The following is a 16,337-nucleotide window of genomic DNA, read 5'->3' as shown; positions in this document are numbered from 1 at the left end:
GCCCGTGAGCCATGGCCGCTGAGCCTGCGCGTCCGGAGCCTGTGCTCCGCAACGGGAGAGGCCACAACAGTGAGAGGCCTGCATACCGAAAAAACAAACAAACAAACAAACAAAAAAAAACTTGTGCTCTTCAAAAAAACATTATTACAAAAATGAAGAGGCAAGCCACACATTAGGAGAAAATATTTGTAATAAAGGACTTATATCCAAAATATATTAAAAAAAAAACCTCCTACAAGTCAATAAGAATAACTCAAATATTTAAAAACGGGCAAAACATCTAAACAGGTATTTTGCAGAAGAAGATATACAAAAGACCAAAAACCAAAGAAGAAGACGGTTAATATCACCAACCCTCAAGGAAAAATAAAAACCACAATGAGGTGCCACTGTATATGTACTAGATTGGCTAAAATTAAGAAGACTGACAATGCCGAGTGTTGGTGAGGATGTGGACCAACTGGAATTCTCATAGATTGCTGGTAGAAGTGCAGAATGGTTCAGCAATTTGGAAAACAGTTTAGCAGTTTTGTATAAAGTTTAACATATGCTTACTATGTGATCCAGCAATATCACTCCTAGGTATTTACCTAAGAGAAATCAAAACATGTCTATACAAATACACTCAAACATTCCTAGCAGCTTTATTGACAATAGTCCAAAAACTGGAAACTACCCAAAACGTCCATCTGTCCATTAACAGGGGAATGAACGAATTTTATATAAATTGTAGAGTGGCATATTACTCAGATACAAAAAAGGAGCATATTACCGTTTTATCAACAACGGGGATAAATCTCAAAAGCATTATGCTAAGTGAAAAAAGCCAGCACAAGAGACTACATATTGTATGATTCCATTTAAATGAAATTATAGAAAAGGCAAAACTATAGTGATGAAAGTAGATCAATGGCTGCCAGAGGCAGTGGTAGGTGGAAGGAACTGACTGCAAGGAGGCATGAGGAACTGGGGGCAGGGTGGTGGAAATTCTCTACCTTGATGTTGGTGGCTATTGCACAATTTGTCAAATGCATCGAGCTGCACACTTAACACTAGTGAATCTTACTGTATATAAATTATATCTCAATACAGCTAATAAAAAAACTGACTCAAAGAAATAGAAACATCTGAGAAGATCTAAACCTATTAAATAAATCATAATAGTTTAAAAATCAAACCAGTCCCACACAGTTCATTCACTTATTTACTCACTCATTCATTGTATATTGTGTTCCTACAACATACCAGACACTAGTATAGGGGCTGTATGGATAATGCAGCAAAGCAGGCAAAATCCTTGCTCTGTTGGCGTCTATATCCTGGTTGGGGGGAAAAGACAATGCACAAATGAAACCTGATGTCAGTAATGGGTCCTATGGGGGAAAAAGTGATCATGGGTGGGGTAGAAATGGGGGTGCTGTTTGTGGCCAGGGAAGACCCGTCAATGAGATGACATTTGATCAAAGACCAGATTGAAGTCGGGGGCAAGTGTGTCCCTGGCATGGGGAACAGGAAATACAAAGACTCCAAGGAGGGGGTATGTTTGGAATTTTCAGGATACAGTCAAGGAAGCCCATGTGGTTTAAGCAGGGTCAGGATGGGGAGAGTAGCAAAGGATGAGGTCAGAGAGCTTGCTGAGGGCCAGGACGTAAAGGATCTCGAATCTCTAAATGAAATGCGAAGCCATTGAGCACATTGAGTGTTCTAGCAGAGAATCAACAGAATTTGACCTTTGCTTAAAAGGATCTTTCTGGCAGCTGTGTATGGAATGGACCAGAGGCTGGGAAACTTTTTCTGTAAAGGGCGTGTGAAACGTATGGTCTCGGGCTTCCCTGGTGGCACAGAGGTTAGGAATCTGCCTGCCAGTGTAGGGGACATGGGTTCGAGCCCTGGTCCGGGAGGATCCCACGTGCCGCGGAGCAACCAGGCCCGTGCACCACAACTACTGAGCCTGTACTCTAGAGCCCATGCTCCGTGACAAGAGCAGCCACTGCAATGAGAAGCCCGTGCACTGCAATGAAGAGTGGCCCCCCGCTCACTGCAACTAGAGAATGCTCGCGTGCAGCTACGAAGACCCAATGCAGCCAAAAATAAATAAACTAATTAATTAATTAATTAAAAAAAATCTAAACAGAAGCATAACCAACATTTAGAATTTCAAAGGATCTTAGAACAACAACATATGCCTCAATTAAAACACTGTATTAAAAAAAAAAGTATGGTCTCTGTGGAGACTACTCAGCTCTGCTGTTACTGAGTGAACGCAGCCATGGATAACATATAAATAAACGGGTGTGGCTGTGTTTCCAGACAGCTTTATTTACAAAAACAGGCAGTGGGCTGGACTTAATCCTGTAGTTTGTCAACCCCTGGAATTGACTAAAGGGGACCAACAATGAAGGCAGGTATATCTCTTAGGAAGCCCTGCAATAAACCTGAGCAAGAGGCTGTGGTCACCTGGACCAGAGTGTAGCAGGGAGGTGGTGAGATGTGCTTAGATGAAGGTAGAGCCAACAGGATTTGCTGGTGGGTCAGATATGGGGTGTTAGAGAAAGAGGGTTTTGTCCTGGCTAATTGGAGGAATAGCTATTTACTGGGAGAGGATCAGTTCTGGGGATGGGGGAAGAGATTACAGATAGAAATCAAGAATTTGGATTTAGACATGCTAAGTTTGGAATTATCTATTAGATATCTGTTAAATGTTTTGAGTTGGACAGAGGATCTAGAGCACAAAAGAGAGGCTGGGTTTACAGAATAAATGTCAGAATCTTCATGTGTATAGGTGGTCTTTAAAACTATGGGAATGGATGAGATTTAGGGAGATCTCATAGATAGAGAAAAAAAATAGGTTTGAGGGCAGTTTTACAGATCAGCCTCCCAGGTCTTTAAGGGCAGATAATCCTGGTCTCATATTCACTGTTCTGCTGCATGGAAGGAGGGAACATGCCATGCCTCGGTTCATGAGGCTAATATGCCTTGACATCCAAATAAGATACGGAATTTATAGGCCAACCTCACTTATGAGTATATAAGTTAAAAAAAAAAAGGCTTGGGGCTTCCCTGGTGGCGCAGTGGTTGAGAGTCCGCCTGCCGATGCAGGGGATACGGGTTTGTGCCCCGGTCCGGGAAGATCCCACATGCCGTGGAGCGGCTGGGCCCGTGAGCCATGGCCGCTGAGCCTGCGCGTCTGGAGCCTGTGCTCCACAACGGGAGAGGCCCGCATACCGCAAAAAAAAAAAAAAGTCTTATTAACAAAGCAAATCTAGAAGTTTATGATACAATCAGTAATGTTTATCTCAGGAATGCAAAGTTGGTTGAATATTATTCTATTAGTATAACTTACCACATTAACAGATTACAGAAGAGAGAGCCCCTGATAATATGAATAGGAAAGCATTTGATAATCATGATTAAAAAGAAGAAAATTCAATTTTTCAAAGTAGAGTAGGATTAGATGGAGACTTCCTTAACCTGACAAAGGGTATCAACCAAACACTTCATACTTAATGGAGAAACATTAGAAGCATTCCTTTTTAAAAAATCAGGTATGGGGACTTCCCTGGTGGCGCAGTGGTTACGAATGTGCCTGCCAGTGCAGGGGACACGGGTTCGGGCCCTGGTCCGGGAAGATCCCACATGCCGCAGAGCAACTAAGCCTGTGTGCTGCAACTACTGAACCTGCGCTCTAGAGCCCGCGAGCCACAACTACTGAAGCCCGCGCGCCTAGAGGACATGCTCCGCAGCAAGAGAAGACACTGCAATGAGAAGCTCGTGCACTGCAACGAAGAGTAGCCCCCACTTGCTGCAACCTGAGAGAGCCCGCGCACAGCAACGAAGACCCAACGCAGCGAAAAAGAAATAAATAAATCAATCAGGAATGAAATGAGGACATCTACCATTATCATTTTATCCAATATTATAGTGGAGGTCCTAACCAGTGTACCTGGATTTAAAAGAAAAAACAACAACAACACAAAGACCGCCATTACTCACAAAGAAGATCTGCATAGAAAACTCAAAATAAATTCTTAGAGTGAGACTTTCTGGACACACAAGCAGTATGTAAAGCATCAACACTGTCTGGTCTCCAGCAGTAAACAGTTGAAAAATGTGATTTGGAGAGAGGTTATTTAACTTACCCAAAGTCACACGGCTAGTAAAGAGTGGACTAGGAGGGAATTCCCTGGCGGTCCCGTGGTTAGGACTCAGCTGGCCCCCCCACCCACCAAAAAAAAAAAAATTGTGGACTAGGATGGAAACGGGGCTCCCTGCCTTCTGGGTCCAAGCTTTGAGTCCTGGGCTATATGCCTCTCTAGCACTGGCTGTACTTGTGCAGGAGCCTGTACCCCACCTTTGGGTCCGTCCCCACGCAGCGGGTGAGGCCTGAGCAGGGCCTCCTAGGGCTGGAGCCAGGGTGTCCTAGGCCCGCAGGGAAAGGCTCACCATGGGGAGGACGGAGGCCCGAAGAGAGGCCAGGGTGATGGGCTTCCTCCTTCTGTCGTCCTGGCTTGCTGGGGGCAGGATCTCCACGAGGTTCATCTCCTCTTTGGCTTTCTCCCCCAGGCAAATCTGAGAGGGGTGGAAAACGAGCAGGGCTCCTCCTCACCCAGAGGGCGGAGGAGGCAAACCCTATTCCAGCTGCGGGCACCGGACAATCCCACCTGCTCCTCTGTGGCTGTCCAAGTCCCTCCCTGCTCCGTCCTTCCTCCCCTCCTTGGGGCTGGGGGGGTACTCACCGTACTAAGCAACAGCATACAGTCCTGCTTCCCCACCTTCTGGGGTCTGAAGGTCCAAGTCGGCTTCTCCTGGCTCAGCTCACAGCCTGCGAAGGGAGACGGAGGGCGGAAGGCGTGGCGTGGGGCGGGCAGGCTCCAGGGAGGCGCGCCTCTCTCCCTCCAGCCCTACCCCCACCGCCGCCCCCGGTGACGCACCCCCAGCCCCACGGGTGCTCCGAGAACAGCCTGGAGCCTCACTCACCCCAGAGCAAGGCCAGTGTCGCCTTTTCGGAGGTGCTGCTAGTGCGGCTGCGATTCATGATGCGGGGCGGGGGCCGAGCAGCTGCGAGGAAGGGCGCGTTACAACCCCCGGCCGACAAGGCAGCCCACACCCGAGCTGGGGACACCCCGGCGGAGCGCTCCGCCAAAGGACGGTGCTTAGATCGCCCAGAGCGGGAGAGGTGAGCGAGGGGCCCGGCTGCCCCGCCGGCCCTCCCAGCACCCCGGGGGTGCAGCTCCGGGTAGCCGCGGGCAAGGCGGCCCGGTGCCCGGTCTTACGTCCACTCGGCCCCGGGGCCCGACCCTCTCGCAACCCCTCCTCCACCTCACCGTCCCTACTCCGCGGGCGAGGCTCACGCCATAGGCTCCTCCTCGGATCGCTTCCCTCTTGGGCTCCCTCCCTCCGGCCTCATCCCGGCCTCACCTGAGGGCCAGCCGCCCACAGCGGGCGGTTATGAAGCCTGGGAAGGGGCAACGGGAGGTGTCTCATCAGCCCCATTCCGTTCTTCCACTCTTTCCTTCTCTTCGCTCTTCAGAAGCACCTGGAGAGCTTGTTAAAACACAAAGCGCTAGGCCTCACCCACCCCCATCGTTTCCCACGGGGAGGTCTGGGTGGGACGCAGAGAATTAGCATTTCTTTCTTTTTTTAAACATCTTTATTCGAGTATAATTGCTTTACAATGGTGTGTTAGTTTCTGCTGTATAACAAAGTGAATCAGTTATACATACATATGTTCCCATATCTCTTCCCTCTAGCGTCTCCCTCGCTCCCACCCTCCCTCTCCCACCCCTCTAGGTGGTCACAAACCACCGAGCTGATCTCCCTGTGCCATGCGGCTGCTTCCCACTAGCTAGCCACCCTACGCAGGTGCTCAGGTGAGGTGGACGCTGCTGGTCCAGGACTGCACCGTGAGAACCACGGTCCTGACCAATAGGGACTGACTGAGGCCTGCTGCCGGAGCCCGCCCAGCACCAAGCGTGGAGATGCTTTGCTACCAGGTAGGAAGCGCAGCCTTGTCGGCCCTTCGTGCTCGTTGCCTTTCTTCTTTCTTCGTGTCCTTTCCCTACCCTCTAAGTGTGGGCCTTTTCCCAGGCCCAGAGGGCCTGACCCTCAGGGCTGTGGTCCTCGGAGAGCAAGAGCCCTGTTTCCAGAAGGATGACTTCTCCCAAGGCTAGGAAGGGGTGGAATACACCACGGGGCACTGCGAGTGACCTTACGAGGGCGTCATTTCACAAACAGCAGTTCACACAGCACAGTGATGCCCTTAAATGTTTGTTTGGGTGGGGGGTAGTGAAGAGGAGGAAGGTTTTCAGCTGACCACCGCCCTCAAGTAACACCTCTGTTTGGGAGACAGAAATAACCAGGAACCTTTCTCATTGCATTCGTACCCATCATTCCCATCCTGGAAACTTCTCACCTGCATATAAGGTTCACTGATTTTCAACAAAGGTGTCAAGGGAAAGGATAGTCTTTTCCAAAAATGGTGCTGGAGGAACTGGATTTATCTTTCTGCAACCCTGATTGGAGCTTCTGCTGTGCAGGAATCAGTTGTTTTTTTTTTTTTTTCCTTTTTAAAATACCAACTTTATTGAGCAATAATTCATATACAAAAATGTACCAGTTTAAAGTGTATAATTTGAATTTTGACAGATGTATACACCATGTGGCCATCACCACAGCCAAGTTACAATTTCTGTTACTCCCCCAGATTTTCTCGTTTCCCTTTGCAGTCAGTATCCTCCCCTTACTGTCTACTTGGCATCAGACACTTAACTGTTTTCTGACACTGTAGATTAGTACAGACTGTTCTAGAAGTACATATAAGTAGAATCATACAGGGTCTTTTGGTCTCCCCTCTTTTGCTGAGCAGAAATGTGTTTGAGATTTATTTATCCATAGTTGTTGTATCAGTAGTTTCTGTTTATTGTTGAGTAGTACTCCACAACTTGTATATCTAGATACCTACCTGCTAGTCAGCTTTATGTGTCAGCTTGGCTAGGCTATTGCACCCAGTTATTCAATCAAACTGAGGGTGTGGCTGACACCTTCTATTTGGCAGTTGCTATTGAAGGTATTTTGTAGATGTGATTAACATCTACAATCAGTTGCCTTTATGTAAAGATTACCTTCAATACCATGGGTGGGTCTGATCCAATCAGTTGAAAGGCCTTAAGAGCAGAACTGAAGTTTCCCTGAAGATGTTTTGCATGTGGTCTGCAGCTTCAGCTCCTGCCAGAGAGCTTCCAGCCTGCTCTTCCTGACAACCTGTCCTACCAATCTGACTTGCCTAGCCACCTCTCATGATTGCATTAGCCAATTCCTTGTGCTACATCCCTGACTGATAACACCTGTTGATGGATATTTGGGTAGTTTCCAGTTGTGGACTATTATGAATAAAAATGCTATGAACATTTGAGAGCAAGTCTTTGCATGGATATATGTTTTAGTTTTTCTAGGATAAATACCTAGGAGTGGAATTGCTGGATCATGTGGTGTGCATTAAACTTTATGTGAAACTGTAAAACTATTTAAAAAATTCCTGTTACCAGTTTGCATTTCTACCAGAAATGTATGAAAATTCCAGTTGCTCTACATCTTTGTCAGCACTTGGCATTGTCAATCTTCTTAATTTTAGCCATTCTAGTGGATGTATATAGTGACATGTGGTTTTTATTTATCTTTTTTTGATGACAAATGATGTTCAGTATTTTTTTTCAAATGTTTATTGGTCATTTGTGTATCTTCTTTTGCAAAAATACCTGTTCAAATATTTTGTTCATTTTAAAATTGAGTTATTCTTATTGAATTGTGGTTCTTTATATATACTTGGATGCCTGTTCTGTGTCAAGTATATGTATTCCAAAGATTTTTCACTCCCGTCTATGGCTTGTCTTTTCATTTAAAAAAATGGTATCATTTGGAGAGCAGAAATTTAAAAATTTGATGAAGTCAAATATTTCTTTCTTTTATGCCTTATGCTTTTGGTATTTTAAGAAATCTTTGCTTAACCCATTAAAATTTTTCCTGTTTCCTTCTAGAAGCCTTGTAGTTTTAGCTTTTACTTTTACAACTGTGATCCATTTGAAGTTAATTTTTGTGCATAGTGCTTGGTAAGGGTCGAGGTTCCTTTTTTTCCTCCTAAGTGATTATCTAATTTCTCTAGCACCATTTTTGGAAAAGACTATTCTTTCTCTATTGAACTACCTTGGCATTTTTGTCAAAAATCCATTAACCATATATGTTGGTCTATGTCTGGATTTTATTGTTATATTGGTCTGTCTACCCTAGTGCTGATACCACACTGTCTTGACTACTGTAGCATTATAGTAAATCTTGAAATCAGGTAGTGAGTCCTCCAACTCTGTTCTTCTATTTCAAAACTGTTTTGGCTCTTCCAGATTCTTTGCATTTTCATATAAATTTTAGAATCAGCTTGCCAGTTTCTAAAAAAAAAAAAAAAGAAAAAAAAAGAAAAAGCCTTCTGGGATTTTTATTGGGATCCTGTTGCATGCATAGTTCAATTTGGGGAGAATTGTCATCCCGATTTTGAGACATCCAATGCATGAACATGTTGTAATCTCTTCATTTATTTAGATCTTTAATTTTCTCAGCAATGTTTTACAGATTTTAGTGTTCAGATCCAACACATCTCTTGTTAAATTTATTCCTATGTATTTCATGTTTTCAGATGCTATTGCAAATAGTATATACTTCAAAATTTCATGTCCTAGTAGTTTATTTTTAGTATATAGAAATACAGTTGGTTTTCATATACTGACCTTGTATTCTGATTTTGCTAAATTCATTTATTAGTTCCAGTAGCTTTTTTGTACCCCAAATCACGACATCTGTGAATAAAGGCAGTTTTACTTCTTCCTTTTTGATCTGTGTGCCTTTTATTTGTATATTTATTTATGTTTGTGCCTATTTGCTCTAGTTAGGACATCAGGTACAATGTTCAATAGAAGTGGTAATAGTGGGCATCCTTTCCTTGTTTTCCATCTTATGGGAAACATTCAGTCTTTTGCCTTTAAGTATGTTGTTGGTGGTAGGTTTTTCATGGATGTCTTTTTAAGAATATTTCTTTCTAATCCTAGTTTGCTGAGAATTTTTTTTATCATGAATGAGTATTGAATTTTGCCATATGTTTTTTCTTTATCTATTGAAAGGACCAGCTTTTTTGCCTTTGTTTATATGGTGAATTACAGTTACTGATTTTTTGAATGCTTTAAACCAACCTGGCGTTTCTAGGACCAATCCCACTTGGTCATGATGTATTATGCTTTTTTATATATTCCTGGATTTGATTTGTTTATATTTTGTTAAGTATTTTTGCATTCACGTTCATGAGGATATCAGCCTGAAGTTTTTTTTTTTTTTTTCTATAATGTCTTTGGTTTTGGTATCAGGGAGTGCTTGTTTCATAAAATGATTGGGAGTGTTCCCTCTTCTATTTTCTGATTTCTTGTTGAATTCCAGGTGCTCTGCTTGCGAAAGCAGAAGCATACTACAATTGAACCATACTACAATCCACTTTCCTGTACCCTCCCAAAGTCCTGTTGATTCCACCCCTCGACCCCAGTATTTCCCAGCTCTCTCTCCACAGCCCTTGGCTTGGTTCAAATCTTTATTACTCACTAGTTGGTGAGTTAAAGATTGGTCACTAGGCTGCTTTCAAACTTAATGGCTTTTAGAATCAAATCCCAACCTCTTGTGCCCCACCCTTCATCCAGACATGTGGAGGACTGCACTCTACCTCCGGTCATGCTGTTTTTGCAGCTCCTAAAAAGGTACAACATGTTTCATGCCTCAGGGTTTTTGCACTGCTTGAGTATTCTTCCCTTGAGTCTTCTTCCGATTAGCTCGTTCCTGCGTTAACGCTCCTCTTGGTGGCTCCTCAGTTATCCCAGAGCAAACAGAGCACGCAATGATCAACCTTTTCAGCTTGTTTGCCCACTCCAACGGAGTTCTTCCCATCCAGGGATCAAGTCCTTGAACAGTGCCTCTGTGACTATCACCGTGGATACCCCCACCGGGCACACGGCCCAACTCTGGCCTTGCCCAAGAAGAACGCCCCGGCAACCACAGAGCACACCAGCCTTCCTTCCGGCTACCACCACGGCCGGCCGGCCGGCCGGCGCGGGAAGGAGTCTTGATTGCGCCTGCGCACAGCGGCGGAAGTGGGGTGAGCATCGACGCGGAGAGGACGCGCCTGGGGAGAGGGCCTGTGTGCGCAGGCGCGGCGGGGACGGAAGGAACGCTCCGAAACACCTCCGGGGCGCGGAGGCTTGCTGCGAAGTTGTGCCGGGTTGGCGGTGAGTTCTTTCTCTTTCCTTCGCAGGGCGTGCGGCTGGTGTCAGAGGCTTCTGCTCTTTTCCTTTTGGTAGAGGCCTGTGGTGACGATGTGAATTTAACCCTTTCAACGCAGGCAGCCCGGGGCTCGCTCTGCAGGGGCTTCACCCAGATGAAGTTGCGGTTACTCTCCCGCGCCCCAGATACACATCCTTTCATTCATTATCTTTTCCGTGTGGACCCGGCTCCTAACGAGCAAGTTTTGGTTGCTGGGACGAGGAGGGAGTGGGGTTAGCAATAACTCAGATAAACCCATGAGACTTAGGGACAGTAGGGGGAGACTTCACAGAGGAAGTGGGACTCTACTTTGGGTTTGAAAAGGTGAGCAAAGGGCAAGAAAGTTTAGACCGAGAGGAGAGGGCCCTGCAGACGGGGTTAAAGGCACGAGGTAGAATGTGGAGGAAGAGATGGCAGCGGCAGCGGCCTAGTTGGGTGGAAGCGTTCTCCCGCATGCAACTCGGCCGGTAGTTTATGACTTGTTTGCTTTGTGACATGTCCCAGACTGCAAGGTGTTAAAGGGTGGGGAACTGGTTTCCTGGTAAATAGAAATGATAATGGCCTGTTATATACTTAAACTGAAAAGTGGTTTCATTTCTACTAATTTTCCAGGTGAACTAATTCAGCCTTGAGGAGGCTTTACTTTCACTGCAGTGTCATCAGTCTTTTACGAACTGAGGAGGTATGGTGTGGGTTCTGACTTGCAAGGTACTGCTCTTACCTTTGCCCAACCTTTCACTACTATCAGACGCTGAAGAGTGGCCCCTCCGAGCTTTACATAAGGCCAAATCCATTGTCCAGTTAATCAGTTTTTATCCTGGGTTTGGTTGTCCTCCAGACCTTGAATCCAGATATGCATGGACTTGCTTAATTTGTTATCCAATAGCAGGGGTTAGGAGATTGCCCACTTGTCACTCTTCATTCTTTTGTAACCCAATAATGGGATGGTTTGGGCCATACAGGTGATGCTGTTATGCTTAACATTTATTATGAGTTGTCTGTCTTCATGACTGTCAAGCAGAATTTAAAGTATAACCGTGTACGGTGCTTGTATAAGTATTGTTCACTACACTGTTTTGGAATCAATTTGTACTGTTGAGGGATCTTACACAGAAGAGTGGCAATGAATTTGCCTTGCAAATGATGTTTTTTGCTTTTCTGTTTAGTTTCCTTTTCTGTTGCTGACCCTCAGAAAGATATTTGGCTTATAGTGGATGCTGATGAATGAACAGACAGCAGCAGTCAGGCAGTCCTGAGAACCATAAGGGTTTTCTGAGGAAGGGGGCATAATATTCCAAGCTTGATTTCATCCTCCATTCTGATCATTTGATGTCCCACTGTCTGGCAGCTGATTTGTTTAGTGACCACTGACTTGAAATACACAAAAGTGGCTGACCAGTGAATTCCAGGGTATCTAAGAAACCCAAAATAGATGTGATGGACCCAGGAGACACGCTATGGAGGCAGGAATCCTCTTAGACGTTATTTACCACCTAATTGGTTGTTGTATTAATTATGGCTGGTGAGTACATTTTTATCCTTTCAAGTTTACTTTAAAAATATTTAAAGAACTAGGACTTTAAAGTAATTACAGTCATTTACATTTTTCCAGGCCCTGTTAATCAGTTATGGCTTTTGCAGTTTCCCTGTAATTATCTTTGCTTTCCTTTTCTGCTTTGGCACTTGGGTAGCTTCACATGGCAACTTAACGTTTGTAGATCCAGCTAAATATCTTGGGTGGAGGGAGGGTTGGCTGGTGGTAGATAGGATATAGAGAGGTGCTTTGGCTCTCTAGAGTTAATTCATCTTACCCCATGACCATGGATATTTTGAAAAGTGGTCTGTTTTTCAACATGGTTGAAACTTCATAAGGTTTTAGAATACTTTTCCACTTGGGGGGAAGAAAACAAGTTCTGAAGAATAAGCTTGTGTTTGCAGAATACAAAACTATTATTTCTTAGTAGGTTGTCATTAGAAAAATGATACTTGGCTGAAAGTCCTTGCTTCTTAAAATCTAAAAACCTAAAATTTGATCCTTCATCCTTTTTCTGATTTATACTTTAGTGGGAATAAATAACCCTATTTGTCGGCAGAGCCAGCAAACCAATATATACATACATACATACATACATAATACAGTTTAATAATCTGCAGTCAAGACTTTAGGTGTTTTGTCAATGTACAGTTTGTGTCAGGAAACACTGTCAAAAGACACTTGACTTGATTCCCAGGATAGCCTAGAAAATAATAAACTCATGCTTCAACTGAATAAAACCTCCACAAGATTTCTTGAGGAAACCAAGGTTTAAAGATAACTGGCTTTCACATTTACTAGGTTGAGTCATGTGAAATTGCTGATAACTGATCAGAAAGAAAGGCTATTTTCTGGGTAACCCTCTTATAACTGTCAATTAAGAAAGGAGCAGCTTCACTGTTTAAAGTTTGATGTGGTTGGGGAAGACTTTACCTATGGCAGTTAGTCGTGACTGGACTGTGCTTAGGGCTGCACTGAAGAGACACCACCTCTGGTGAGTTTCTTCTGAAATTGTTTTTGTGGAAGGAAAGGGAGGGGTATGGGGTTTCGCTGGTCAATCAGCAGCTCAGGATAGTTGGGGGAGAGGGTTTCTTCTTCAAGTACCCGTGAGAAAGTTACTTTTTTGTCTTATTTACTGCAGAATTAGAATTCCAGGTCACTGGAACATGTGATTGGTGTGTTCTACATATTAATGCAGCCTGACCATTTTCTATTAGGTTTAGATATAGACTTGGCTAAGATGAATCAATTCTTATTTGCCTTCCAGCTATTAGAATACATTTTTTTTTGCGGGGGGGGGGGGCGCCTGTGAAATAACTTAGGGCCAGAGACCGAAACAGCAGACAAAAAAGGTAGCCATATGTCTAGTGGACAAGAGTGGCTCTCTAGAGTCTGTGATTATTGAATACAACTCTGCGTTAAGGTACAGGTAGTTATCGCAGAACCTTAATACTTTTCAATGTTCCTGGCAACTAAATTCTTTAACACCTAGGTACTACATAGCGTGGGGGATGAGAAACAGTCCCTGTTCAGGGTAGTGTTCTTCGTTTGACAGTTCTGGCTCATGAGGTCTGCCAAGTATTTTAGGGGATAACACTTATCCTTGAACTTGTCGGGGTCTAATGAGTGAAACCCAGCCCACATTAAGGAGCATATGTCAGAACATTAATTAAACTGGGATTTCTGCAATTACTACTTCTTTCTTGGTTACCACCTGGAAGCTCGTAAACTGGCTTCACTTTTATAACCGTGGACCCAGCATATTTTTTATATACAGATATATATCAACTAAACGAATCCTATTTTTAAATGACGTTGAGTCAGACTTAGTCCAATGAGAAGCTAATTTCACAAGGTTGAGGGGTACCTGTCACCCACTGGCTTTTAGGAATGCATGTTTCAAACATCTTCATGAGTTCAGAGTGAGACATGTCCCTGCAGACACACTAGACTCGATTGCTGAAACCAGGTCAGTAGAAACCATTGAAGTTTATTGGCGGTCACAATGCTTACACTGTATGCAGCAAACACCCTTACAAGTCTATCCGCAACCTGATCACGCAAGAAAGGATTCACCACACAGTCGCCAGAGGAGAAGGAAAAAAAAAAAAATTAACAGGCTTGTTTCTGGGGGTAGAGGAGAGAAATAAAAAAAAACCTAATTGATGAGTGTCCCATGGGCAAGAGCTGAACTAGAGATGCGTACAACTAGCAGCAACAATTGTGGAAAAAGTACAAGGCAAATAGCTTTCTCCATTAATTTTCCTCCGTAGGTTAATTTTTTTAATATTCAAAACATTTATTATGGTTTTCATTTTATAAAAATGTATATTTTTAAAGGGGTGGGAGAATGTTAAATACTTCATGCTAGGTAGACCTTGTTATTAAGAACCCCTCCGCTGTAGTAACTTCCTCCAGTTCACACATTCACGAGTGCAGGGTACATATATAAATATCCACACGCACACATCCACACACACTGCCTCGAGGGCTGGGGAAGACTAAAAGTTATTGGCCACACACGACTGGGCCTCTGGTGGACTCATCCAGATTGCTCAGCAGGAGAGCAACTGGCTCAATTCCTTCTCTCTGGTCTCCACTTTTTACAGAGACCAAGAACCCTAAATCATAAGAGTTACATCTGGCTTTTAAAAGCAAGAGGCGTATCTCTGAAGATGGGGGTAAGCAAGGTGGGAAAGAGGATGAAGCTAAGAACACCAAACACTTTTAGCTGGAGTTGTCTGTCACCGCAAGAGGCCAAGGGACCTAGGCAGCATCTAGGTTGAAGGGGGAGGGATGGTGCTCCGCATGGCTTAGAGTTCCTAATAACAAGGGTGATACAGTAACAGGAAGTGATAATTTGGGGGGCAAGGAAAGGGTAATAAGAAAAAATATACATTTGGAATTTTAACTTTTTTTTTTCTTTTTTTTTTTTTTTGCCTCTCTACACTGTGTCACTAAATATATCTCTGCACGTTCACACATCCTCGTCCAGTAAAGCTTCAGGCCACCAGAATACACATTTTTTCCTCACTCGCATACATAACCCCTCACATCAGCATTGGTGCACTAGACTCTGTAAAAATTTTTCAGTCACACTTTGTTTTTAAACTTGAGTCAATATAAACCTTGTTCAAAATGTTATGAAAAAATGTACATGTTTATACAAGGCAGGTTGTGACAGGACACTGGGGTTCTTTCCCCGTGGGCGGCCCCAGGAGGAGGGGGCTGGAGTCTCACACATTTGTGTCTCTATCTCCTCCCACCACCCTTCCCACCCAATACCCCAGGAACCAGCAGTGCCCTGCCCCCCCTAGTTGAGTGCACTCACACCCCTATTCCCTGGGGAAGAAGCTAGTTGACCTTTGCCATTTTCCCCACACCCCTGGAGGAGGGGGCCAGGATCAGCCAGGCCCTCTCCGTTGTAATTGTTCGCCCCTCTGGGCCAGACCAAAGGGACGCTGCTCTGTACAGGTAGAGTCCAAGGAGGTGTCAGCTCATCATATCATTGCTATTCACGCCGTAAGTGGAATTCTTCATTGAGTCGTTGACTTCTCGACGGAATGCTGACAGATTCTGGGTGAACCTACAGAGAGGATGCATGTAGGTTGGGGGAGCAAGGTGGAAGGGAAAGATCTTTGCCTAAAATGTTTCTAGCAGACAAGGGGCTACTGAGAGGCAGAACGTATGAATCGGTTCTGTTTCTAAGGTCAGTTAATCTCAGTCTTAAGACTTTAAGGGAAAGTTGGGCTAGTTTTGCACCCCTTTCTACCTGACAACTTCATGGCAGGCCTCGAGATCCGGTCAAATCTGGGGCTCTGAGGATCACCTTGGTGAACTTCATGGCAGCACAAAAGGAATCTCACTGACAGAGAGAGGAAGTAACCCTCACGAAGTGAGGGCTGCGAGAGGATGGAGCTGTCTCATTTCTTAATGCCAAGAGACCTGTGCTGTCCAGTATGGCAGCCATTAGCCACACGTGGCTGTAAGACCACTTGAACTGTGCTCAGTGCAACTGAGGAACTGAATCCAATTAAAAGAAATTTAAAATTCAGTTCCCCAATCGCACCTTAATTAAAATGCCATATTTTAAATTAATTACAATTAAAGAAAATTTAAAAATCAATTTAGAAAAACCTGACGTTCAGTTCAGTTATTGGACAACTTCTAAGTATGTTTGGAACAACCTGAGTATGGGTGGGAATCTAATTGCAACTGTAAGTTCTATGAAATCTAAATACAAATCAAGTATTTCCGATGAAAACGTAGCCTATGAATTGAGATGCCCCGTTAAGTGTAAAATACACAGGATCTTGAAGACTTAGTACAATAAAAAGAATCTTAGGCCTTCCCTGGTGGCGCAGCGGTTGAGTCCGCCTGCCGATGCAGGGGACACGGGTTCGTGCCCCGGTCCGGGAGGATCCCACATGCCGCGGAGCGGCTGGGCCCGTGAGCCATG

General features: G+C 44.4%; 2 protein-coding genes and 1 long non-coding RNA gene across 10 annotated transcripts in view; 1 reads left to right on the top strand and 2 right to left on the bottom strand.

Moving 5' to 3' along the window:
• Positions 1 to 5,302, bottom strand: part of NPM2 (nucleophosmin/nucleoplasmin 2) — a 31,668-nt gene extending 26,366 nt beyond the window's left edge. Inside the window, exons 1-3 of one of the 3 annotated variants that reach the window (XM_055087308.1) lie at positions 4,978 to 5,302; positions 4,737 to 4,822; positions 4,444 to 4,569 (exon numbers count right to left, since the gene is read on the bottom strand). In XM_055087308.1, the coding sequence (XP_054943283.1) occupies positions 4,444 to 4,569; positions 4,737 to 4,822; positions 4,978 to 5,035 (270 nt within the window). In that variant the 5' untranslated portion in view covers positions 5,036 to 5,302. The remainder of the gene's footprint in view (positions 1 to 4,443; positions 4,570 to 4,736; positions 4,823 to 4,977) is intronic. The other 2 variants (XM_028494176.2, XM_028494177.2) reach the window with 2 other exon arrangements.
• A 4,943-nt stretch (positions 5,303 to 10,245) lies between these two features.
• The window catches only part of LOC114486906 (uncharacterized), a 7,111-nt gene continuing 1,019 nt past the window's right edge, over positions 10,246 to 16,337 (top strand). The window contains exons 1-3 of one of the 4 annotated variants that reach the window (XR_003681326.2): positions 10,246 to 10,310; positions 10,957 to 11,026; positions 11,693 to 11,866. This is a non-coding gene — a long non-coding RNA (uncharacterized lncRNA). Of the gene's footprint in view, positions 10,311 to 10,343; positions 10,379 to 10,956; positions 11,053 to 11,510; positions 11,867 to 16,337 lie in introns of those variants that run through there. The other 3 variants (XR_008618275.1, XR_003681328.2, XR_008618276.1) reach the window with 3 other exon arrangements.
• The window catches only part of XPO7 (exportin 7), an 86,680-nt gene continuing 84,191 nt past the window's right edge, over positions 13,849 to 16,337 (bottom strand). For all 3 annotated transcript variants that reach the window (XM_024130769.3, XM_055087307.1, XM_024130770.3), the window contains one exon: positions 13,849 to 15,464. In XM_024130769.3, coding sequence (XP_023986537.1) covers positions 15,371 to 15,464 — 94 coding nt within the window. In that variant the 3' untranslated portion in view covers positions 13,849 to 15,370. The remainder of the gene's footprint in view (positions 15,465 to 16,337) is intronic.

Source organism: Physeter macrocephalus, chromosome 9, assembly GCF_002837175.3.
Source record: "Physeter macrocephalus isolate SW-GA chromosome 9, ASM283717v5, whole genome shotgun sequence".
Taxonomy (NCBI): domain Eukaryota; kingdom Metazoa; phylum Chordata; class Mammalia; order Artiodactyla; family Physeteridae; genus Physeter; species Physeter macrocephalus.
Note: the sequence above shows the minus strand (reverse complement) of the source record. Positions and strands in the feature narration are given on the sequence as shown.